The 23,665-nt window shown below is 48.1% G+C and overlaps 2 protein-coding genes and 2 non-coding genes across 5 annotated transcripts in view; 2 read left to right on the top strand and 2 right to left on the bottom strand.

The window, feature by feature from the left end:
- The window catches only part of Pip4k2b (phosphatidylinositol-5-phosphate 4-kinase type 2 beta), a 29,358-nt gene extending 23,175 nt beyond the window's left edge, over nt 1–6,183 (top strand). For both annotated transcript variants that reach the window (XM_047545966.1, XM_047545967.1), the window contains 3 exons: nt 672–933; nt 1,400–1,503; nt 2,173–6,183. In XM_047545966.1, the coding sequence (XP_047401922.1) occupies nt 672–933; nt 1,400–1,503; nt 2,173–2,253 (447 nt within the window). In that variant the 3' untranslated portion in view covers nt 2,254–6,183. The remainder of the gene's footprint in view (nt 1–671; nt 934–1,399; nt 1,504–2,172) is intronic.
- On the bottom strand, nt 26–98 carry Trnag-ccc (transfer RNA glycine (anticodon CCC)). Its single transcript has one exon. It is a non-coding gene; the product is annotated as a tRNA-Gly (tRNA).
- Nucleotides 6,184–10,218: 4,035 nt separating the features above from the next.
- On the bottom strand, nt 10,219–19,486 carry Psmb3 (proteasome 20S subunit beta 3). Its single transcript, XM_047547644.1, has 6 exons — nt 19,337–19,486; nt 18,855–19,039; nt 16,333–16,440; nt 13,030–13,207; nt 11,498–11,592; nt 10,219–10,361 (listed from the first exon to the last, which is right to left on the bottom strand). Exons 1-6 carry the CDS (start codon nt 19,337–19,339, stop codon nt 10,313–10,315), a joined length of 618 nt encoding a protein of 205 aa, XP_047403600.1. The 5' UTR covers nt 19,340–19,486; the 3' UTR covers nt 10,219–10,312.
- Nucleotides 19,487–20,268: 782 nt separating this feature from the next.
- On the top strand, nt 20,269–20,342 carry Trnan-guu (transfer RNA asparagine (anticodon GUU)). Its single transcript has one exon. It is a non-coding gene; the product is annotated as a tRNA-Asn (tRNA).
- The last annotated feature ends 3,323 nt before the right edge of the window (nt 20,343–23,665 follow it).

The following is a 23,665-nucleotide window of genomic DNA, read 5'->3' on the forward strand; positions in this document are numbered from 1 at the left end:
ATACCTTTTTTTTTTTTTTTTTTTTTGGAGGTGCTGGGGATCGAACCCAGGGCCTTGTGCTTGGGAGGCAAGCACTCTACCGACTGAGCTATCTCCCCAGCCCGGATACAATACCTTTGTTTTATTTATTTATTTATTTTTATGTGGTGCTGAGGATCAAACCCAGTGCCTCACACATGCTTCTACTGAGCCACAACTGAAGCTGCTTGCTGATATTTTTTATTGTTTTATCTTATTTAATAATTTTTAAAAGCCCTAGTCCCAGCCCACTACATTGGATTCACAGTGGGTTGGCACTCTCGTGAGAGTTGCCGTTGAGAGACACTGCTGTTTCGTCCACCTCTCTAGCCTCTCTCATAGTGCAGTACACCATTATTTTTTTCAACTCATATGGCCTCAGTTGGTTCCAACCATTATGGAATACTGCTTCATCCTGCAGCCTTCATCTGGCCTTTCCTCTAACCCCTGCTGTCAGCTTCCATACCTCTTTGCTCCTGTGGGGAGCCACCCTATTAGGCATGAGTTCACCAGGGCAGAGTCAGTGTCTTACTCCCTGTAGTATTTCAGAACCATGTGTAGAATTGAGTTAAAAAACCCTTTTTTCCCCTTTCCAGATGCCACTGGGATGGCCTGTGTAACCCCTTCCATCTTTCTGTCCCTCACCTCCCTAGTTCCTGGCCCAGCTGAAGATCATGGACTACAGCCTGCTGGTGGGCATCCATGATGTGGACCGGGCGGAGCAGGAGGAAATGGAGGTGGAGGAGCGGGCAGAGGACGAGGAATGTGAGAATGATGGGGTCCCGGGCAGCAACCTGCTGTGCTCCTATGGCACGCCTCCGGACAGCCCTGGCAACCTCCTCAGCTTTCCCCGGTTCTTTGGTCCTGGGGAGTTCGACCCCTCTGTTGATGTCTATGCCATGAAAAGCCATGAAAGTAAGTAGGAGGCTGTGCTGGCCTGCCCCTTTCCCCTCTAGGGCAAGACATCTGGGGCAGTTGTGAAGGGGGTCTCCATTTCACCTCATTAATTTGAAGCCAACTTTGACTTCTTTCTGCCTAAAGACTTCTGTAGGGGTCACCCACAGGAACTTGGGTCCTAGGGTTCCTTTTGTCAGGCCTACCTTCACCTCTGTGCTTGTCCTGAATGACGGAGGCATGCCCTGCTCTGATCATAGAATGGACAAACCTTTTGCATACTGTCCTATCCGCCCCACAGGATACCTGCAAAGATCAGATAAGATTAGAATGTGAAAGCTTCTGAGAAGGACCCACTGGTCTCTCTCTTTGCTCCAAGCGATAGGGATGATCTGAATTTCTATTGAAGGATCATGGGTGTGCCAGAGGCTCTTGGCTCTTCTCCCTACCACTTCTTCCTCCTTTCATGCTTCTGCTCATGTTTCAGGTGCCCCTAAGAAGGAGGTTTATTTCATGGCCATCATCGACATCCTCACACCATATGATGCTAAGAAGAAAGCTGCACACGCTGCCAAAACGGTGAAGCATGGGGTGAGCTCTCTCTTCCTTCCTCCAGGGCCAGCCCAGTGGGATACATCTGTACTCACCCTTGGACCCCCAGGAGGAGGCCTTGGGCTTCCTGCTCTAGAAGTGCTCTTCCACCCCATTCCTTCCTAGCACAGAGCAGAAAGAGAAGCCTGCCTCCCTTGCCTTATGTCCCCTGCCATCCATACCCCACCCCTACCTGCCAGTCTGGGTAATACACACACATACGACTTGTTTTTTCTCCAGTTCTCTGGCCCTGTGGGCCCTGAGCCTGCCAGCTTCTTTCCCCTGGGGCTGCTGGGCATGTTGTGCATCTTGTTGAACGCACAGGAATAGCTTTGTTTACATGCCCACACCGCTCCCCATAGGCCTGTTTCCCCACAGTTTAAAGCTATTGTTCTCCACACCGGGCCCCCACAGAGAACCAGGCCCTCTCTGCCACCTCCCCAGTGCCTTTCTTCTACTTCAGTGCAGGCCTGAGTGTATACATTAGAGAAGTGGAGCCAGGACATTTCTGACACATGTGAACTGCTTTCTGAGGTGGCCTGCCCAGTCCTGGGGGTGGTATTCATCTCTGATACTAAGTAAGAGGTCCCGAATACCCAGCTCCTCCCAGGGACAGCCTCCTAGTTAGGGTCAAGGAACTGACCTGAGCCGGCCTCTTGTGTGTTACAGGCAGGGGCCGAGATCTCGACTGTGAACCCTGAGCAGTACTCCAAACGCTTCAACGAGTTCATGTCCAACATCCTGACGTAGTTTTCTTCTACCTTCAACCAGAGCCAGAGAGCTGGATATGGGATCGGGGATTGGAGAGGGAGAGAATATATTGGGGCTAGATGGGAGGGTAGGGAACAGAGTGGGGGAACTGGAAGGCTTTAGTGTTGAGACTGCAGCCTGTGACACTGGGGAGGAGGGGGATGTGCTGTGTGTGCACATACTCACAGGATATAACCTCACCTTCTTCTTGCCCTTGATTTTTTTCCCCATTTGACCTAGGTTCCAAAGGTGTTCCCTTTGGTACCTTGTGACTTTGTGGGTTTATTTGGGCTTTGTTCCTGAAATTTAATTGCTCGCCCTGGCCACCTTCCCATCCCTGCCCAGCTCTCAGTTCCCTTCAGTTAAAGAGGCACCTGATAGGCCCAGCACAAAGGTCGCTCAGAGCCGGATGCTCTGACACCAGCAAGGAGAAGAGGTCAGACACTTCAGCCCTGCTGCATTTGATCTTACCTGGATTAACTTTTTAATTTTATAGAGTATTGTGCATAATTTCTTCCACCTTTCTACCTTGGATCCAAGTGAAATGTTACGTTTTTTACTCCTCCGTTCTATCCTCCAGTGCTGTCCTCCCAAAGAAGCACTGCAGGCCACTGCCTGACATATTGGATCAGAGTTGGAGACCTCCAAGGGGAGCAGGTCCATCCTCATGGGATGGTAATGGGTGAGGGAGCTGCTGGGCTTTGGACAGCTGGTTCTCAGAGAACCTGTGGTCATCATCCAAGTCGCAGGCTCACTTGACCCCTGGAGTTGAGATATTCTCACTGTCAAGCCTGCTTCGTTGGCTCAAGAGGACCTAGAAAGCACCTTTGGATATAACAGAACTCTCGTGTTTAAATGGTTACTTCCCTTTGGGAAGACCCCAGAAACTGATGTATGTCAAATAAGGTCTTGTGAGTGCCATCTGTTCCTTCCTACTGACCTCCAGGCGCCCTCACCCGTGGCTGGCTTGTTGCCGAGAACAGAGCTCCGAGAACCTGGGTGCTCTTTGCAGAGACACCTCTTTAAACCTCAGGCCCACCATGTAGGTGTCTGGCTCCCTGTACTCGTGGTTTTTCACCTGGACGGTTATAGCAAGCAAGGTGCCCCCAACAAGGAGTGTGGCATCCAAGTCTGAGGTTGCTTCTGAGTCACTTGAGGATGTGACTCAGGAAATCCAACTTGAAAACCTGAGTGGGATTTAACTCAGCCCAGCCCTTGGGGCTGCTTTTCTTTATTGCCTCTCTCTAAACTTGTGGCCCACAGGACTCTTTGAAAGGAGTAGCATCCTGCAGCCTCCTTCAGGATTTCCATCCAGTCTCAGAGCCTGCCTCCCAGGCTCTCGGAAGTGAGCCACACATGTTTTGTTGCCATCAGAGCAGCTGGTCCGCCAGGAGGGAAAAATGGCCCCATTGTTCCATGTTGGGGGTGGTACATTCCTACATCATCCCACCCCCTCACCAGTAACTGGGGACTTGGGATGAAAGATGGTAAAATTTGTAGATAACCCCAAAGATGTGAAGTTGGTTTGTGGAATTATTTTAAATGAATAGGTGGTTTCCTGTGGCTCCCTCCCAAACTGGCCAAGCTCAGCTTCTGGAGCAGAAACCAATGCTGTGTGTGTCCTGCCCAGAGCATTCAGGTCAGGAAGGAATGGAGGCAGCGTTCTTGGACCTCACTGGGGCTGCCCTCTCCCAGAATGGCAGAGGTAGCTCTGAACAATTAGAGCAGGGCTGTGAAGTGACTTGGGAAACACTTGGAACCATGTGGCTCTTGGAGAAAACAATTTTGACTTAGGAAAGGGATTATGTAGGAATAATGTTTGGACTTGATTTCCCCACCTCATAATCAAGAGTGAAATTTTGGATTTGTTCCCAGTTAGGCCCAGCATCTCCAAAGCTTGGAAAGCTGTCTTCCAGCAGCCTCCACAGCCTCGGGCCCCGCCGGCTTCTCTGCATTGGGTCTGCTGATCATGTTGCCATATGTGTATGAAAAGTGTCACACAATCTTTATCAGTTAAAGCAACTACCAGGTATCTAACTTGTTTAACATTGAGTTTTTGTGGGTTTTTAAAAAAATTATATATATATATATATACATATATATATATTGTTTACATTTGAAAGGTAGCATTCTGTTTCAAATGCTTTTTGTTTTTCTGACAGTATTGTTGGTTGATTGGGTCAAAACATTTGAGCTGTGGTTTGGTGGATTTTAGATTTTTTTTTAAAGGTCATTCTCTGTGCTATCTTTAAAACCTTGGGTTTGGCCCTCTAATTCCTTTGGCATTCAGATGTTTAAACCCTATTTATCTTGGTTTATACAAGTTTTCTTTCTCTTCTTTTCATAATGATAAAGATGCTCTGTTTGACTTGCAGTCTGAAAATGAACTGATCCCCATGTTCACGTGCTCCCTCTTCTTTCCCAAGTCCTGCCATTCCCTTTGTGGGCAGTAGGAGGCACTCGGGAAGCGAGTCCCCCAGGCCTTCCTCCCAGGCCATGCAAAAAAGCTGAAGTCTTAGGGTACCCCGGAGTCATGCTGGGTCTCCTGGAAACAAGGTCTCGGATAAGGACTCACTGAGTGGTGAGGCCTGGGCGAGGTAAGGGCAGGCTTCCTCTCCCACGCCCTCCTTCTGCCCCTTACTGGGTAGCATCCAGTCACAATGCACTGTCCCTGTCCCTCTTCTGAAATGACTACCACTGAGCAATCATCTCCCAGTCATCACCACCAACAACAGCATGGGGGGTACTCGGAAAGACGTGAAAGGAGCTTAGAAAACCACACTGGCAGAACCTAAATGAAAGTCTGGTCTTGTGTTCCTGTTTGTTAACCGCTGGGTCTGTGTCCCCCAGTACACTGTCCGTCCCTGTGGCTGGGGGGTCACAGGGCAGCTGGGAAGCCAGCAGTTCCAGGAACAGAAAGCATTGCTCAGTCCTTCTCTTCTAGCTCAGGGGTCACTGGTCTGCCACCCATGAGTGGCCCCTGTGGCTATTCTCAGTGGCACTCAAGTTTCCACTACAGGCAGCTTTCTCCCTTCCCCTTCTCCCTCCACTTTTCTCTTTTCCCTGTGCTTCAGCTGTGAGCAGGTTCTTGGTAGTGCTCAGCATGTGGGACAAAGACTTGAGACTCCTGCCCCAGAGATGGCCCTTGCTTCACAATCTGCCAGGCCTGTTCTGGGGAGACAGACCAAAGACCCAGGACTTTCTTCGTAGCCATTCCCACCCCCTATTATCTTTTTACCAAATCAGGTCTGGAGAGAAAAACATTAGCACTCTCTAGCATTTGAATGTTGGGGGCTGGAATGACAATGTGTTAACCCTCAGAGCTCTGGCCTTAGACCTGTTGTCCCCTCAAGTCTAGAGACTAAACTTTATGGCAGTAATGTAGGGAGGGGAATTCTCAAAGGGAAGCACATTCAAACAGCTACCCCCAAATCTACCAGCCATCTGCTAGGGGCAGTGATAACGGCACTAGCCCTCTGATAAATGCTACTTACGAACAAGGGAAAGGTAGGTACTCAGCTGTTCCTCAGCAGGTTGTGCTGAGATCCCAGGAAGGAGGCTGGGGAGGAAACTTCTAGAATACCTGGACTTACTTGCAGCCATTTTATCAGAAGGGTAGGAGTCAGCAGGCCCTGGGAGAAGGCCCTGTGCTGCTCAGCACACCACAACATCAGGTCAGATCATTGTGAACAAAAAACATGAAGTTTGGAGTCACCTTTTGGGAAAGCAAGATAAACTACCACCCCACCATGGGTGTGACTTTTCAGCTTCCCACTGCAAGTTCATTTTTTTAAATAGGAATTTTCAACCCCTGTGCTTGTCTAATGTCTACTTGAAACAGTTCGAGACCCCGTTACTGTTTTAAAATGCATGCATGTTAAGATGAATCTCCAACCCAAGGAAAAAATAAAACTCAAAAAGCTTTGTGTACATCTGGTATGTGTGAGTCCTTTGGAAATGTCTTCTGCCACATATACATTTTTTTCTCCAGAATTAAGTTTTAGTCCCAGTTTTAGGGGCTGCTTGGGCAAAATCAGTGTATGGCTTGTCTGAAGAAAGAATGTGGTCAGTGACATACCACTTTCAGATGCAATTAATAAGCAATGTTAAGCCGGGTGTCGTGGTGCACGCCTTTAATCCCAACATCTCTGGAGGCCGAGGCAGGAGAATCAGAGTTTGAGGCCAACCTCAGCAACTTATGGAGGCACTAAGCAATGTAGCAAGACTCTCTCACAAAATAAAAGGACTGGGGATGTAGCTCATGGTGAAGCGCTCCCAGGTTCAATCCCCAGTACCAAAATAAAACACAAAGCAATATTAAGAGCACGGCACCAGTGCAGACTGCCTGCCAGCTGCCGTTACCATGCAGCACACTGGGGGGCTGAACCACTGCCCCCTCCCTCACTCTTCCAGCTGGGGAGGAGGGACACTGGCTAGGAGCTGCCTATGCAGCTGATTGAACATGATACCTCTGTATCCCAGGTTCTCCACCTGGATACTTTTTTAGTTTAAAAGCTACTGGTTCTCAAAGTGTGGACCAATAGAATCAGTAGCACCTTAAAATCAACTGTAAATCCTCAGGTCTCATCCCAGATCTTATGAATCAGAAACAAAGAGAAAAGGAAAAAAAAAAAAACGCCAGGCGTGGTGGTGTGCACCTGCAATCCCAGCACTGACACTTGCGCTCAGTTCAGACCAACTGGGATGTAGCTCCGAAGTAGAGCCCTAGTGGAGCAGGCACAAGGCCCTGGTCCCCAGCACCACAAAGAGAAAAAAGGAATGTGTTGTTTTCTTTCCCCCCATAATAACAGATCAGCTTTAATTCCAGCACCTGAAGTATGCTCTATAAGTGTACATGTTCAGAAAGTGACAACTGTGCAATGCCACTTAATATCTCACAATCAGGAGCAAACTGGATTGTTTAAACAGTCCACAGACTTAGAACCAAAAAAATCGGAAGCCATCCACAGTTATACTAGTAGTCAGTTACAAGTTTTACAATTAAAACTTGGTATAACAGTCAGCATTTAGCAGGGGATGTTGAAAGTGACTTTTCAGTCTCATCCAGTTGTGTTCTGTTGGGAAGGTTTCTTTAGCAGGGATAAAACTGGCCAAAGATAGATACCTCAGGATCAGGATCAGACCAGCAAGCAAAAGTTCTGCCAGTTTCTCTAGTGTCCACTTTTTTTTTTTGGTCAGTTAAAAGTGAACAGTGAAAATTAAATGTTTTTTTTTACATATATACAACATATGCTGTGAAGGCATATTTGCTTATAAATGGATAAAATACTTGTAAACTAGTTTGATAAGAAAATAATATATAAAAGTATAGAGCAAAACATTCATCATCTCTGACTCTGGAAAGATCAATTTCATATTTTATATTATATCAAACGAAAACAGTTTTAGGTTTTTCAAATCCCTTAACCAGAAATACTTATAAAGGAAGACAGAAATTCTTCATTCCACCCTTAGCATGGCTGTAAAAGAAATTAAGAAACCAAGTATACATTGAAATGCCTAAGTCCAGAATGAGTTCAAATATTTGGCCACATAGAATACCATCATCTTCAAGAGGAGTAGTAACAGATTTAATAAGCTTTTTTTTTTTTTGCTGTGCTGGGGATTCAACCCAGGGCCTTGTACTTGAGAGGCGAGCACTCTACCAACTGAACTATCTCCCCAATCCAATAAGCAATTTTTAATCCATAAATACAATATGCATTTTGGTATTTTAGCCATTGGAAAACAAAAGCTGTAGCACCAAGAAAGGTCTGAGATGTCTCAATCTTGTAGATTCCACTCAGTGTATTTAAGGTTGACTAAAGTTGACACAAACATTTCTAAAGACAGGCAAAAATTCACCTTAAAACAAACAAACCCTCCCTATGCCTCTATTTAGAGTAGGTAATATGATTCCAGAAGTTAAAAATTATTTCACAACCTATGACTTCAGCTTGGCAAACAGCTTAGGTTCCAAAAACTGATTCATCCCTATTAAAATGTAAGTCCTTAAAAAAATAATGTGTCCGTGTATATGTAGACACGTATTTTTAAAGAATCAGACAATCTTTGAAGCAGCCTTGTGTTTCCTTTAAATTGGTCTGGAAAGAACCATTTTATTAGCTTTATGGAAAGGATTAACTGTCTTCTTGGTCTAAGGTTAACGAGGTGATCATTTGTTTAAGGCTAGAAAGGTACCAACATTATGTAAACCATAAGGAAAGGAGGAAGAGATGAGGGTTTTTCCTGGGGGTTGGGAGGTAAAACTCAAGGGATTCTTAGAAAACAACACATTGGCAGTAGTTCTTATCTCTTCTGAGTTGATTCTGAAGGAGGGCATTTTTACTCTTGAAATTTCCTTATAACCTGGACAAGTTCATGGAAAGCTTGATCTATATTCAGCCTAATCTTTGCTAATGCTTCCAAGTATGTTACATTTAAGTTGCAGTGCTAAACTGCTGTCCTGTGATGTCTTTGATGACCTAGGTCTGCTTTATTACCAGTTAAAATCATTGGAGTCCTGCGCGATGGTGCTGGCCTATAATTAATTCCAGCCACTCGGGAGGCTGAGGCCAGAGGATTGCAAGTTTGAGGCCAGCCTCAGCATTTCTGTGAGGCCTTAAGTGACTTGGAGAGACTGTCTCAAATGAAAAAATAAAAAGGAGTGAGGATGTAGCTCAGTGATAAAGCACCCGAGTTAAATCCTCAGTACCAAAAGAAAAAAAAAAAAGTCATTGGAAGCTCCTCATGATCCTTTACTGAAAATGTCTTTGAAACATTTCTTCAAAACTGCCTCTATGAAAAGACAACAGGAAGCCCTCAAGAGTTCTCATGTACTGTTTTCTCATGGCTTCAAACTCTTCTTGTCCAGTTGTATCCAAAATATCTAGCAGGTTTGCTCTGTCACCTGTCATACATGGTGTATAGGAATCTTCAAGGGCTGGATCATAGAACTAAGTGAACTGGATATCCGGTGAGCACCGACTGGCCCATGTCACCCCCAACCACCACTGGTACTTCTCCAGGCTGGGGTGGTCATGGGGCCGCGCACCCAGCCCCTCCCAGTCCAGCCATGCTGTGTAGTTGCCCCTCCCCTAGGCCCCTGTGGAGGAGGCAGCAGTGGCCACCTGGAGGAATAGTGAGTGTAGGGGCCAGGGCCTCCTCTAGGCATCTCCACAGTTCCTTCAGAATGTGTGTTCCAGTGGGCCCTCGAGAGGCGTTCTGGGATGGCTGTTGGGGAACCACTCTGCTAAACAAATGTCCCACTTATTTACTGAGGCATCTACTGCAGGTTGCAAGCTGGAACCAGGGTATTTCATAAGATGGGTAGTGTCCACATCCCTAAAAGATCAATTAAATCAGCACCTCAAGGGATGAGATCCAGGTATGAGTGTTTATAAGCTCCCCAGGTGATTCTAATGTGCAGAAAAGTTTAAGAAACACTAATGCAGAAAACTTCTTATGGGTGTTTGGTCAAATTTCTACCTTAAAAATTAAAAGACTGAACATCACAAGTTGGAGGCTAGCCTCAGCAACTTAGTGAGATTCTGTCTCAATATATGCCTGGGGGTATATAGCTCAGTGGTAGAGCACCCCGGGTTCAATCCTCACTACCATAAAAATACAAAGTAGCCTTGGACAAGTTCTGCCCTTTATTTCTAAATAAGGCTAATTGCAATTGCCCTGGCTCATTATGATGACTAAATTCTAGAATGAAAGCAATTTATTCAAGGACAAGACCGAAGCAAGCATTCCACGGTGATTTGTAGATTATTCCCACTGATGTATCAGTGGAGCAGCCAGGTCTGAGCTACGTAGGGGAGCACCTGTTTAGCATGCCAAAGGACCTGGGTTCCACCCCAGCCACACCCACCCCTAAAAAAAAGAAAGAAAAATCTGAGGACCAAGCTAAACCTAAGTAGCTCTTTGTACCTGTCTAGATGGAGACAGAGTTGTGGGAAAGCGCCAAAAACAAGAAGTAGTGAAAGAAAGGCTATTTTATTTAAAAAAAAAAAAGGAAAGAAAGAAAAAGAAAAACCAGATTCTGTGAACAGGGTCAGTCCATTCGGGCCTTCAGTGTCCTGGTGGTGATCTTGTCCTTCTCACTGCAGAGGGAGAAAATCACAAGAGCGCATGTACACCCATCTAGCAGGGACTGTGCCTCCGCCCCAGCCTCAACTCCAAGCCCTGGGCACAAGGAGAGCTGAGGGCCACCTGCTGCCCCAGGGAACTGTCCAGCAAACCTCAGCTGGTCTCAGCCTGCGTGAGGAAGGGGAGGATTAGAGGGAGAACTGGGAAGACTCCACAGAACCACTAGGGGATTTTTTCCTAGAAAATGGTTCAGGGTTGGACTGAGATGACCTGCGAAGAACAAAAGGCACCCCCGCCTAAGTGAGCGCCACACGCCATAATCCCAGCTACCTGGGAGGCTGAGACAGGAGGATCACAAGGTTGGGGACACCACCCTCAGCAACTCAGAGAGGCCCTGTCTCAAAATAAAATTTTAAAAAAGAAGCTGGAGTTGTAGCTCAGCAGTAGGGTGCTTGCCTAGCATGTGCAAGGACCTAGGTTTAATCCACACTGCAGGGAAAAAAAAGGCACCCAGGCCTAGAGATCGAGGGGCTTAGGAAGGATGGTGTCGCATCCCAGTGAACACAAAAGACCCTCAGGGTGGTGAATTCTGTATTCCTGGGAAGCAAGCAGGCAGTCCTATGAGTAAAGGGTCCACATGCTGACTGGACTGTAGCCAAGCAGCTGGAAGCACACTTTCTATTTCAGACAATCAGGTTCTGGTCACAGTCCCAAACCCGGGGCGGACACACACACACACACACACACACACACACACACACACACAGACACACGGAGGAAAAATGGTTCCCCAGAGCTCAGCACATCACACAATTTTGGGTTCCAGACTTGCGGAGTCAGGGGAAAGAATGGGGAGCTGCCCAGATGTTCAATCTGCAGTAGCTCTGCTGTGGCTCCTCTCCACATAGCTCTCTGTGATTGTAGGGATACCATTAGGGAGCAAAGGAGGTAGCACAGGGTCACAGAGCCTCACCTGGCAGAGGCCAGGGGAGCGGGTATGGGAGCACTGACTTCAGTTCCGTGCCTGCCACTAACCCAGGCCTTTTCCATCTCACACCTGTGCAGCAGGCTGGGAAGATGGGAGGGCTTGTGGGGCAGGAGAGAGACAGGTACCTGCAAAGGGCCTAGACTTCTCCCGACATGTACTCACATAATGTGGACAATGACTCCCATGCCTGACACTGCATCCCGGTCCACAGCGTTCAGCATGGCTTGGGAGATGGTTTCAAACAGGTGTTCTGGATCCTGCCGACAGAGTAGAACTCTTTCAGACTCCTGACTTATTCTGCATCCTTTACTTTCTTTTTTCTGGCCTCAAGGTCCCCAGATCTGGCTTTTGCCATGCTTGAAGTGAGGGATGATCCCCTGGATGTGGGAAGCCTCTCAGCTCCTTCCTTGGCAGGGAGCAGCACTATGTGGACTTCACACCTTGAATTTCCTCCAGGAGCCAGCAGCGTGACCCTGGCCAAGTAATACGTCCCTTCACTGAATCTTAATTCCTCTTTTATAAAATGGGGAAAACAATCTCCACTTGGCTCTGATGTGCTTTGTCAGCTGCTGGATGGACTCTCCCCCTGGATGTCCCACAGGCACCTCAGAATTCAACCTGTCCAACTATGTCCACCCCCTCCCCACCCCAAAACCAGCTCCTCCTCCCCCTGGTTAAGCTAGGGGGATACTGCCTCTCAAGCATCTCCGCCTCCTCCCCTGCTGCCTTACCAGACCAAGTCTCCTGGACTAGCTGCCCTCCTGTCCCCACTGCCACTTTCTTTGCTTAGGACCTCAGAGTCTCCTATAGGTGACAATAACCTGTCACATCTAGTTGCAGGCCTTAGATTCCTCAAGTTCCTTACAGTGAAGGAGAGTGTTTTAAATTCCTTTGCGTGGTATTTGAGGCCCTTGAGAGTCTCATCCCAATCTCCGTCTCCAGCCCCATCTCAACCCACATTCTGCCCACTCTGGCCGCTTCCAGCTCTCTAGTCACAGAACACACCTGGCCCTGCCTGTTACCTTTGTACAGGCTCTTCCTCCTGCCACGAGGCCCTTCCTCCTCGTCCCAGCACACTGCATTTTAACAGCTATCTGGGTCTTTCATGCTTCAGTAGATGACAGTAATCCCCTCAAGTCACACCGTAGCCAATTCCAATCCGGGCTGACACACACAATGCCAATAGCTGTCCCTCCTTGAGAGGCAGTATTCTATAAATTCTCTTCATGTACTTTCCTAAAACCACCTCGTAAGTAGGGCTCTGTTAGTACACCCTTTCATAGCTGAGGTGATGGAGGTGAAGCAAGCTAAAGTAACTTACTCAAGAACAAAAACTAGGTGGTGGATGGACCCAGGTTTCCAACACAGACAGCCTGGGTTCAAACCCACTCTGTCAGCTGCCATTAATGCTGCACTGTGTTAAATATTTGTTCAATAATGGAACTGAGAACCCAGTAAACCCAACATGAGGCTGTAGTCAACAGCTGACTTGGGCCTCCTAACAGAGGTGCTCTCCTCCAGAGTCTGCTCTAGTGGAAGAAGGAGCTTCTAGAAACCCTCCCAAGGAACAACAGCTATCCTCTGCCCTCCCGGCACACCATTCTCCCCACTACTTGCTACATGAACACATTTTGTTCCTCATGGCCAAGGGTAGCTACCCCAGAGCCCAGCTCTGCTCTCTGCCACCAACTCACCATGTTGGGCTCCCAGAGGGACTCGCACATCCCATACATTTGTTCAGCGCAGGTACCACTAACTACAAAGTCGTCGGTCACCATGGGGCAGCCAATGAGGTCTAGAGAGCAAATGAAGGGCTTAAAGGTCTTCGGGTCCAACCCAGCAATAACTGGCTCTGTGTAGTAGGGGCCAAACCTGTGAGACCAGGACCAGAGAGAGAAACCAGAGCTCAAGAGTACTCACTTTCATGTGTAGGCCTATTCAGACAGACAAGGCTCTGGCCCAGCCCTGGGAGGAAAACTGAGGCCCTGCTTGGAAAGATCTTCTCCCTGGGGTCAGCTCTGTTTAAGGCTCTCCTAGCACCTGGCAATGCTTTAAGACTTCATCATCATCGCCATCATTATTAACTCGTGATCCTCCTGTTTTAGCCTCCCGAGTTGCTGGCATGGCTACTGTGCCTGGCTTCATCTTCTTTCCTCTGACCCTTCCCTTCATATCTGTCTTACCCTGGCCCTCACTTCCTCTTCCCTTCTTTGGGAATTCAGCCTTCTTTCATCTTCCCTATCCTAACCCAGAGTTCTACCACTATTCAGTTCTCTAAACATCTTTATACCTCTACTCCTTTAGAAGAATTTGAGGCTGTTTATTGAAAAAACGAAACTAAAACAAACTGAATTTAAGACATTCAGACTGAACACAGCACTGTTCAGTCTGAGCCACCTAGCAGGCAAAGCAAAGAGGGATACTACTCAGTGAGCTGGGTTACTCTCATGGTCCACGAAAGGAAATGGCAGCGTATTGGAAATTTGTTCTAGAACTTGAGCTTTGAGAATAATCAGTTTGTTGGGCACAGTAGTGCATGACTGTAATCCTAGCAGCTCTGGAGGCTGAAGTAGAAGGACCACAAGTACAAGACTAGCTCCAGCAACCTAGCAAGACCCTGCCTCAAAAAAAGAATAAAAAGGGCTGGGGATGTGGATCAGTGGTTAAGCACCCCTGGCTTCAATCCCCCAAACGAAACAAACAAACAAAAAATTGAGAAAATTCAATCTTGGGTTTTTTTGTTTTGGTTTTTTGGTGTGTGGGGGGGTGGGGGCTCGTTATATTGCCCAGGCTGGTCTTAAACTTGTGAGCCTCTGGCCTCAGCCTCCCAAGTACCTAGGATTACAAGTGTGTACCACCAGGCCCAGCAAATCTTAAGGATCTTATTTATTTATTTATTTATTTATTTTTTTTAAAACTCAGGGGCCCTCTACCACCGTGTCACATCCCCATCCCTTTCCAGGGTTTGAGATAGGGTCTCACTAAATTGCTGAGGCTGAACTCAAACTTGGGATCCTCCTACCTCAGCTTCCCAGTCACTGGGATTACACACACCTGGTGTCTTTTATTTTCCCTTTTGCAGTACTGGATGGAATCCAGAGCCTTAATTTTAGGGGTCTTTATGTATAAAATACTTACTAACTAATAGCCAATATTCTCAATAGAAAGTGAGTACAAAAGTATTATCTGTATGTCTTTTTGACTTGCTGTAATTTCTAAGAGCATGATCTTCAGTAATGACTCTATAAAAAATAATTTAGAGCTGGGCACGGTGGCGCACACCTGTAATCCCAGTGGCTCGGGAGAGCTGAGGCAGGAGGATCTCAAGTTCAAAGCCAGCCTCAGAAACAGCGAGGTGCTAAGCAACCCAGTGAAACAAAAAAACAAACAAAAAAAAAAACAAAAATAGGGCTGGGATGTAGTTCAGTGGTTGACTGCCCCTGAATTCAATCCCTGGTACCAATAAATAAATGAATAAATAATCTATAAATAAATAAATGATTTATAAATGAATGAATGAATGAATGAATGAATAATAATTTAGGGCTGGGGTGGAGCTCAGTGGTACAGTACCTACCTAGCATGTGGGAGGACCTGGGTTCAATCCCCAGCACAGAAAAATAATAATTTTTAAAAGTTAAGGCAGAAGAAACAATGGGTGTTGGTAACATGCTTTAATTCAGAGTTTCTCAAACAGACCCCCTGGGTAACAATTTCTGTAAAAAATTAAAAATTTTATATTTCCTCTTGATAAACTGAAAAAAAAAATTTAAGAATATCCTGGACTATCTGGATAATGACCCTAAAACCAAGGACAGTAATGGAGCTCAGGGCTTGCTTGGGGCCATGATTCTGCTTTGCCAAAGCAATACCTGTAGATCAATTTTAACTTTTTGTTTAATTTAATTTAATTTATTTATATGTGGTGCTAAGGATGGAACCCAGGGCCTCACACATGCCAGGCAAGTGCCCTACCACTGAGCCACAGCCCCAGCCCCTTGGTTTTAACTTTTACTGCAGTCTTTTCACAGAGGGGCCAGGATGGTTTCTCTGGGCTCATGAAAAGTGTTTTCCTTTAGGAGGCTTGGTACATGCTGTAGCATACAGATCACTGTCTCCACAGAGCCCAATAAAAAAATTAGTGATTTCACTTGAGCTGGTGAATGAAACTCTGAGCTGCAGCAACTAAGAATCTAAAATTTTTCATGTCAGCCTCAATGTATTTTTATTCTTTTTAATAAGCATGAGTCATTAAATATATATTGGCCCTTTCCCTCACATAAATCAATCTAAAATTTTTTCTGTTGCTGGATGTGGTGGTACATGCCTATAATTCTAGCTACATGGGAGGCTGAGGCAAGTTCAAGACCAGCCTCAGCAATTTATTTGTTCTTTTTTTTTTTTTTTTTTTTTGTGGTGCTGAGGATTGAACCCAGTGCCTCACCTGTGCTAGGCAAGTGCTCTACCACTGAGCCACAACCGTAGTCCCTAGCCTCAGCAATTTAGCAAGATCTTGTCTCAAAAAATAAAAAGGGCTGGAGGGTGCAGTTCAGTGGTAGAGGGCTTGCCTAGCACACGTGAGGCACAGGATTCAATCCCTAGCACTGAAACTGAAAACAAAACAAAAAAAATCACCTGTCTTAGTTTTAGGTTTTTTGTTTTTATTTTTGTTTTTTGGTGGGGATTGAACCCAGGGGTGTTTTACTACTGAGCCACATCCCCAGCCCTTTTATAAAAAAAATTTTCTTTTGGAGACAGGGTCTCTCTAAGTTTCTTAGGGCCTTGCTAACTTGTTGAGACTGGCCTCAAGCTTGGGATCCTCCTGCCTCAGCCTCCTGAGGCATTAGAATTATAGATATGTACCACCATACCTGGTTTCTGCAATGAGTTCTCCTGACAAAAACTAATACTAACAACGAGAAATGGGAAGAGGAGGACTGCCTGTCCCTCCACACGACATGCCTACTCGGTCAATCAAGAGCTGCACTTCCACTCACCGTTTCTCATACAAGAGGTTGGCAACCATGCTCATGAGGGTATAAGGCTTAATCTGCCGACCTTCCTTCAACTCATACAGGTTCAGCCGGAACTTGAGACGCTGGGCACTGTGGTAGGAGGAAAAAGGAATGAGTGACTCATTGCTAGATGTCCCCTGGAGTCTACCCTGTGGTAGTCAGGAGGAACTCAAGGATACATACAACCTATGTCCTTACCAAGGGATGCCACTTCAAAGTCTTAAGTGTAATCAGAAGCAACAGATGTGCTGAGGACAGGAAGGTATCCAAATACTTCGCCAAGACCATCTCAGAGCCCCGAAAGAGGGCCTTGCACAGAGCCCACCAATGCCATGCCCGCTGGAGTTACAGCAATGCCTCCCAGGACACAAGAACAAAGAGTCTTACACACAACTTTAGTTCCATCTACAGGTGAGGAACTTGAGGCCCAGTGAAGTAACTTTGCCCACAAAAAAGCAAAGTCAGCGAGAAAGCCTCCTGAGGAAAGGAAGCAATGTGAGGAGAGAGGAAGACTGCTGCAGTCTCCCCACTGACAGGAACCTGAGCTGTGGTTCTCTGACTCTAGCAGGGCAGGAGAAAAGAGCGAGCTGGGTTAGTTCTCAGGAAGTTCTGTGTTCTTGAGATACAGGGCACTTCAAGGGAAATGAGAGAATATTTTCTGACAAGCTTCCATCCCATTCATGAACGAGTCTCTCCACCTTTTAGGACCTAAGTCCAGGAGCTGCCGTTCCTTAGGCCACCAGTTTCCTGCAGCCCCTGTCACCTGTGATCTCACAGTCATATGGAATGCTATCCCAGTGCTTTTCCCCTCTCCCTGACATCTCTTCCTCCCCCACTGCTAACATAAGGTTCTGGTCTCAAACTGCAGCCTATTCTTTTCCCCTCCATATGCTTTGTCTCTCCAGAATCTGCTCCCATGGGCTGAGCATGTCACCAGTGCCTCTCGAGCCCTGAGATGTAACTTCACAACCCTAACTGCTTGCAAGATGATTTGAATGGCTGGCTTGCTTTGGTGTCAAACTCCCAAGTCATCTTTTCCTCAAAAGTAGTCTTCCCAGCTCCTAATTAGTTAACATGCTCAAAACAGAAATCGTTTTTAGATCTTTACTGTGTTACTTACATGCCAGGTACTAATCTATCTTTTTTTTTTTTTGCAGTACTGGGGATTGAACTCAGGGCCTTGTGCTAGCGAGGCGAGCACTCTACCAGCTGAGCTAACTCCCCAGCCCAGGTACTAATTTAGATTTTAGTAAAGGTGTCCCTCGATATTCATTAGGGACTGGTTCCAGGAACCTCCCCCACCTCAATACCAAAATACACAGATGCTCAAGTTCCTTATTAAACATGGTGGTGTTGGGACTGAAGTTATGGCTCAGTGGTAGAGCACTTGCCTGGCATATGTAAGGCCCTGGGTTTGATACTCGGCATCACATATAAATAAATAAATAATCCACTGACAACTACAAAAATATTTTTAAAAAAATGGTGGTGTAAAAAAAAAGGGGGGGGGGGGCGGGGGATATAGCTCAGTCAGTAGAGTGCTTCCTTGCAAGCACAAGGCCCTGGGTTCGATCCCCAGTACCGCAAGAAAAAAAAAATGGTGGTGTAACAGGTGCCATGGCGCACACCTGTAATCTCAGCAACTCAGGAGCTGAGGCAGAAAGATTCCAAGTTCAAGGCAAGCCTCAGCAACTTATTGATAATGTGTCTCAAATAAAAAATAACAAGGGCTGGGGATATGGCTCAGTGGTAAAGCACCCTTGGGTTTTATTCCCAGTACCAAAAAAAAGAGAAAGAAAAAAAAGGAAACAAGTCCCAATTCCTTCTATTGCTTTCCCACCACCACCTCCTTAAGACGGAAACCCTCACACTTGGACCATCACAAAAACAATTTGGTTCCTCTCCCAGACTCTCCTCGCATGCCAATAACCACTGTCACTAGCTAACTTAAATGACAATTAATATGCACCAAACCATGATGGGTTGACTATCTCTCTGTATGTCTGTCTTGTCTGCCAACTAGATATGAAGTTCTTTAGGAACTGGGCAGACACTCTGGCCTTAAAGAGACCTGCACTGGGCTGGGGCAGGTGGTGCACACCTGTAATCTCAGACTCAATAGGCTGAGGCAGGAGTATTGCAAGTACCAGGCCAGCCTCAAAAACTTAATAAGACCCTGTTTCACAAATAAGTAAAAAGGTCTGAAGGGCTGGGGATATAGCTCAGTGGTAAAGCACGCCTAGGTTAAATCCCCTATTGCACCCCGCCCTCCCCACCACACACAGAGACCTGCATTGGAATCCTGGTTGATACCCATTAACTTGCATCCTGGACAAAACACCCTCTGAGGTTCTTGGATTGTTTATCTGCAAAATGGGACAGCGACCTGGTAATCGCTGTGGTACTGGCAAACCTCAGACTCACTGGTGGTGTCTAGAAGATGACCAACATCCACGCTAGTCCAAGAAGAGGTGTAGGTGTGAGCAGAGACCCCTGACACTTACACTGTCTGGACGTCTGTGGCGAGCCCCGCCAGGCCAATGTACAGCCGGTCACCCATAGGAAAGATCTTCTGGAAGTCCGTGGTCACCATCTGCGCCTGGATCCCGAAGCGCCTGTCTGCAGCGATGGCCACACAATTCTTCCCCTTCATGGCCATGACGGCCCCTCCGTTATAGGACATAATAGACTGGGGCAGACAAAGTGGAGGGCCTCAGCGCAAGGAACAAATGCTGCCATAACCCCCAGTCCAGCCCCCGATCTGGAGGCTCCCGGATGCCCGGAACTCCAGTTCCAGAGATGGGCCCTGTGCGGCAGCTTAAAGCCGCACTCAACACTTAGGTCCTCCCTGCGAGGTCCGCTTCCTTCGAACTGAAGCTGCTTCCTTCCATCAACCTGGAGAGGCCCTCTTAGCTCCCAAGCCTAACCTCACCCTCCCGGTTTCTCAATTCCTACCCCGTGTCCCCTTTCCTCGCCCCCTTCTCACCATGATTGCAGTGTACTAGGACCCCAGATCGCCGCTGCAATTCCAGTAAACCGGTCCTGGCTCTCGCTGCTCCAACACTCTTGCTGCTTCCTTTCCATTGGTTGATAGGCCAAGGCCTCCTGACAACTTGGGCTTTCTATTGGCTGTTCCATCCGTCAGTCATCTTCACATGTTTGGTTGAGAGGCCAAAACCCAGGCAAGGAAAGCGGAAAGTGAAAAGTCACTGTGAGTACGGAAGAGCCTTGCGTCGTGGTGCATGCTGGGATATCGGCAGAACGCGACTTGACTGTAGCGACTGGGGAAGGGGCGGGGCCGGCACGCACGTGTGTTGGGGAAGCTGTGTTGGAGAACTGAGCCCCGGGGCTGAAAGGCCACGGTAGAGGACACTGTATGAGTTACTCGTCCTTACTCCATTTCTCTATACCAGAAAGCCTTACAGCTACTGTGTACCAGGGTACTTTGAGAGCTTCCTATATTCTCTAGCTCTGAACAATGCCTGATGTATGGGAGGCTCCCATTAAGTCCCAACTGAAAAAATGCGAGAGGGAGGGGAGAACTTCAAGGGTATTCTGCGGCTACAGGGGTTCCGCTGCAAAGGGGAATTTTGGAGAACAGAAGTTGTTCTTTTTGGGACGCCCCCCACGGGTCGACAATGTAGCCTTAAGTCTCAGGTCACTCTAAAAAGGGACATTTCGGACCTCTCCACATCTAACTACAACTCCAGGTTGGCCAGCGCCAACCTCTTGGAGAACCAACCAAGGAGAGGCAACCGGTTTCCCAAGCCCTGTCGCACTCTTCCCCAGGTCAGAATCCTTTTTTTTCCCCAGGATCCGATTTCTTTCGCTGGATTTCGAAGCATTTGTTGCGGTTCCTGCGCCATTCCAGGCTAGTTCCCATTGACTCGGCTCTCTGCCACACCAATCGTTATCGCAGTCTCTGTGGCGCAATCGGTTAGCGCGTTCGGCTGTTAACCGAAAGGTTGGTGGTTCGAGCCCACCCAGGGACGCGGTCTTTTTCTCCCTTATTTTTTATTTTTTGCTTTGTCTTATTCACACCCTCGCAGAAGCCAAATTTTGTACTGAAATGACAGACAACGTTTTTTTCTGCGACAAATCACCGGATTGAAAATTCATCGTTGTAAAGGACGGAATAATTTCTCCCGCAGGTCTCATCATTGCCTCCGCACCACTGCCCTCAAGCTGGATTGCAGGAAAACCAGACCAAGGCTTTTGTATCACCAAAACGAAAAGGAGCAATTCGGTTTTTTCCGTCGGATTAAGAATGAACTTGCAATGGAGGTTAGACAGTTTTCCATTGTCTGCTTCAGTGGATACTCCAAACCCAAAATACTATGTCCGGAAGGGAGGACAGTAAAGACAGACAGAGAAGGAGAGGCAGAGACAAACCGAGGAATGAAGAAAAAGGTGCCAGAGGGAGAACATAGTTAGGGTTCACAGAGAGACAAAGAGGGGATGTGACAGAGACATGGGGTGAATGGGGAAGCCCCCAAGAAAATGGAGAGAGGGAAAAGAGAATCATTTAATATGAGATTATGAGAAGCATCCAAAAGAAGAAGAAGAAAAAGAAATTAAAAAACAAGATGCTAGAGATATAGAAGTGGGGAGGAAGATGGGGAAATAGAAGCAGACTGGCAAAGGACATTGTTTCTGGGGAAAGAAAATGTGTGAAGGACACGGATACTCATGAAAAGATACTTATGAAAGCTTTAGAGGAGCTGCTCTCTCCTATTATCATCAGCATTTTTAAAGGGATCTTATTCAGGAACTAGCTCTTAGCATATGATGGAAATAGTTGCCTAGATTTTTGGGGTTCCTGCCCTCTGGGAGCCTCTAGTCTGCCTCTGACACAGTAACACTCATTCTGAATTGTCAACCACAGGACCACATGAGATACAAACAAAATCAAGGGGATGCATAGGGCTTCTCATGTCTGCAGAATGCATTCCAGTGAACAGGTGGGAACCTTGATCTTCATGGAGAATAGCAAAGGACTCTTTCAATCAGTTCTCTGGGACATTTAGCTCACCTAAGTCTTCTTTTGGACACCCTCTCCCTCTCCAGTGTTTATCCACCCATAGCAGGTGTTCACACATTCACAGGGACAAGCCTGGAGCGACACCTGGTGCTGTAGGAGCTAATGAGACAGGCTCTGTGTCCCTCCTGATTTGTCCTCACCTGCCCTGTGAGTGCCCATACACAAAAGCCCATTTCATCTATCAGTGCCTAAGTGCAGTACTTGACCTTGACACATGACAGATGCTCCCATATCAGTTAATAGAACAAAGAGTGGAAAACCAGAGAACTTCAGACGTGGGGAAGGGATGGGCCAGAGGTTCTCCTGATAAGCCAGAAAGTCCGGGGGTGTGGACTGAAATGATTGAATTGGAGTTTTAGTAGACAGTGGGGGCTTTAGGAATGCTCTTCTCCATTGGTTTACTCAGACTTGCGCTTAATAACTGAGGAACACACACATACACACACACACACACACACACACACACACACGCGGGTAGCCCCCTGGGGCAGCCCTGTAGGATTAATGGCCGCATTGGGGACGTGGAGGAACGTCAATCCCCTTTCCAATTTAGCTGCTACTCCCTCGAGGAGCAGCTTCTGGGTGCTGGTGTGGACTGCGGGTGGGACCAAGATCTCTGCGAAGCCCCTGTGTTTCTCTTGCTCCAGGTCTTTTAGCGAAAAGAGTGGCGGACTGGGAAGTCCCAGCTGCGCATCTCTTCATGCACAGCAAGTGGATGCGCTGGAGAGTACAGGATGCGGACGCCATACTTGTCCCGGGGACAGCCTGTAGACCCACGGGTCTTCTCGTGCAGGGTCTGGGGGCAGGTACCAGATCCTCCCGGGGTCTCTCCCCCAGGTTCTAGGACCATCGGCTCTAGGTGGAAATCCCTCCCGCCCTTCCTCCTCGCCCCCAAATATTTGGCCAGTGTGGGCTGAAGACTGAGGCTGGGGTCACTTGACGGCCAGTGTCCGCAGGGTTCCTGGTTGCCGATCTGTGAATGAAAGCGTTCAGTTCCGGGGGCCCCGGACTTCGGGATGCCTTGGCTGCAAGTGCGGAAGAAAGGAGCAGGAGGCAAGCGCTCCGAAGCTCAGCGAAGATCCGTTTCCCAACTCCAGCCAACCCACTGTTAGGGCGCTTAATGACGTTTCTGGCCGAATAATAGAGCTCTTTGGACGGACAGTCATGGTGGCCATCTCTAATAAATCGTGAATAACGAATAAGCCAATCGACCGTTCTAATGTTAGCCCACGGTCGTCGCCATAACGCAGAATCGATTCGCTTCCTTGGCGCCGGCTCCCGGTTCTCCTGGCTTTTTCAAGCCTCCTCCTTGAGCCGGAGCCACTGGGGGCCCGAGCGTGAGCGCTTGATGGAGCCGACAGCTACGGTCGGAGTTGGCTGGCACACGCCACCTACGCGCTGGCCCGGTTGCTCCCGCCGTGGCGGCAGGGGAGGCGCACAGCCACGCCAAGCGCAGAGCGCAAGGGAAAATTGCGGGAATCAGCGCGAGGCAGGGAAAAAGCGCGGGCCCACTTTCAAGCCCTGGCGCCTCGTTTTCTAGTCCGTTCTGGCTTTCGAATTCGGCCGGTTGTCGTGTCCCAGGCCGGACGCCAGAGTTCCCGTCTTCAGCTGGTCTCCTCCCTGGGTTGTGTTCTGCTCTCGGCTGAGCATGACGGGCCACAGTAGCCGAGCCCCCGCTGTGAGACCTGCCTGCAGGTCGCCCTCCACCCCAGCTCCCCGCACTGGGATCCCCGCAAGGCGCCCGGTTGGGGCCTGGTGCCCAGTCTCTCAGAGCCGACGATCCCGCCGCCCAGGGGCATCGGGAGTGGGGAAGACACTGAGATGCAGTTAGTGATTTTAAGGGAGTGTCAGAGTGAATGAAAACCACCCGGAGGCACGGCTGGGGGCGCCGCCGTCCCCCGCCCGAGCGCCCTTTGGTGGGGGCACGCAGGGGCTGTGAGCCACATTTCCGCCAGGTCCTCGTTTCACCATTTTGCCGGCGCCCCAGCTAGGGTGGGGATGGCAGGGTCAGTACGGGGGAGCATGCATTTGGGGGAGGGAGGGGTTACTTGCAGAGGGTAACAAAACAGGATTTACCCTCTATGTTCAGGGGGCTGCTTGGGAAAGAGGGGTCCCGCCCTGGCTTGGGGGGCCGGGCACCGCCCGGGGAGCAGCCGCGCAGCCTCTCCCGCTCCTCTTCCCCTCTCGGCAAACACCCTGAAGGAATGAGGTCACGTGGGTGAGTAGTGGGCGGGACCTACTCCTGTCTGGAGGAAAAAAGCCATTTTGTCTCCC

Source organism: Sciurus carolinensis, chromosome 3 (genome assembly GCF_902686445.1).
Source record: "Sciurus carolinensis chromosome 3, mSciCar1.2, whole genome shotgun sequence".
Taxonomy (NCBI): Eukaryota; Metazoa; Chordata; class Mammalia; order Rodentia; family Sciuridae; genus Sciurus; species Sciurus carolinensis.

Excerpts from the sequence above, each read along its gene's own strand:
- Psmb3 (XM_047547644.1), bottom strand. Across the intron at positions 16,441-18,854 it reads GCCACAGACGTCCAGACAGT|TGCCCAGCGTCTCAAGTTCC; the intron begins GTAAGTGTCAGG and ends CTCCTACCACAG. Across the intron at positions 11,593-13,029 it reads CCCTCTGGGAGCCCAACATG|GATCCAGAACACCTGTTTGA; the intron begins GTGAGTTGGTGG and ends CTCTGTCGGCAG.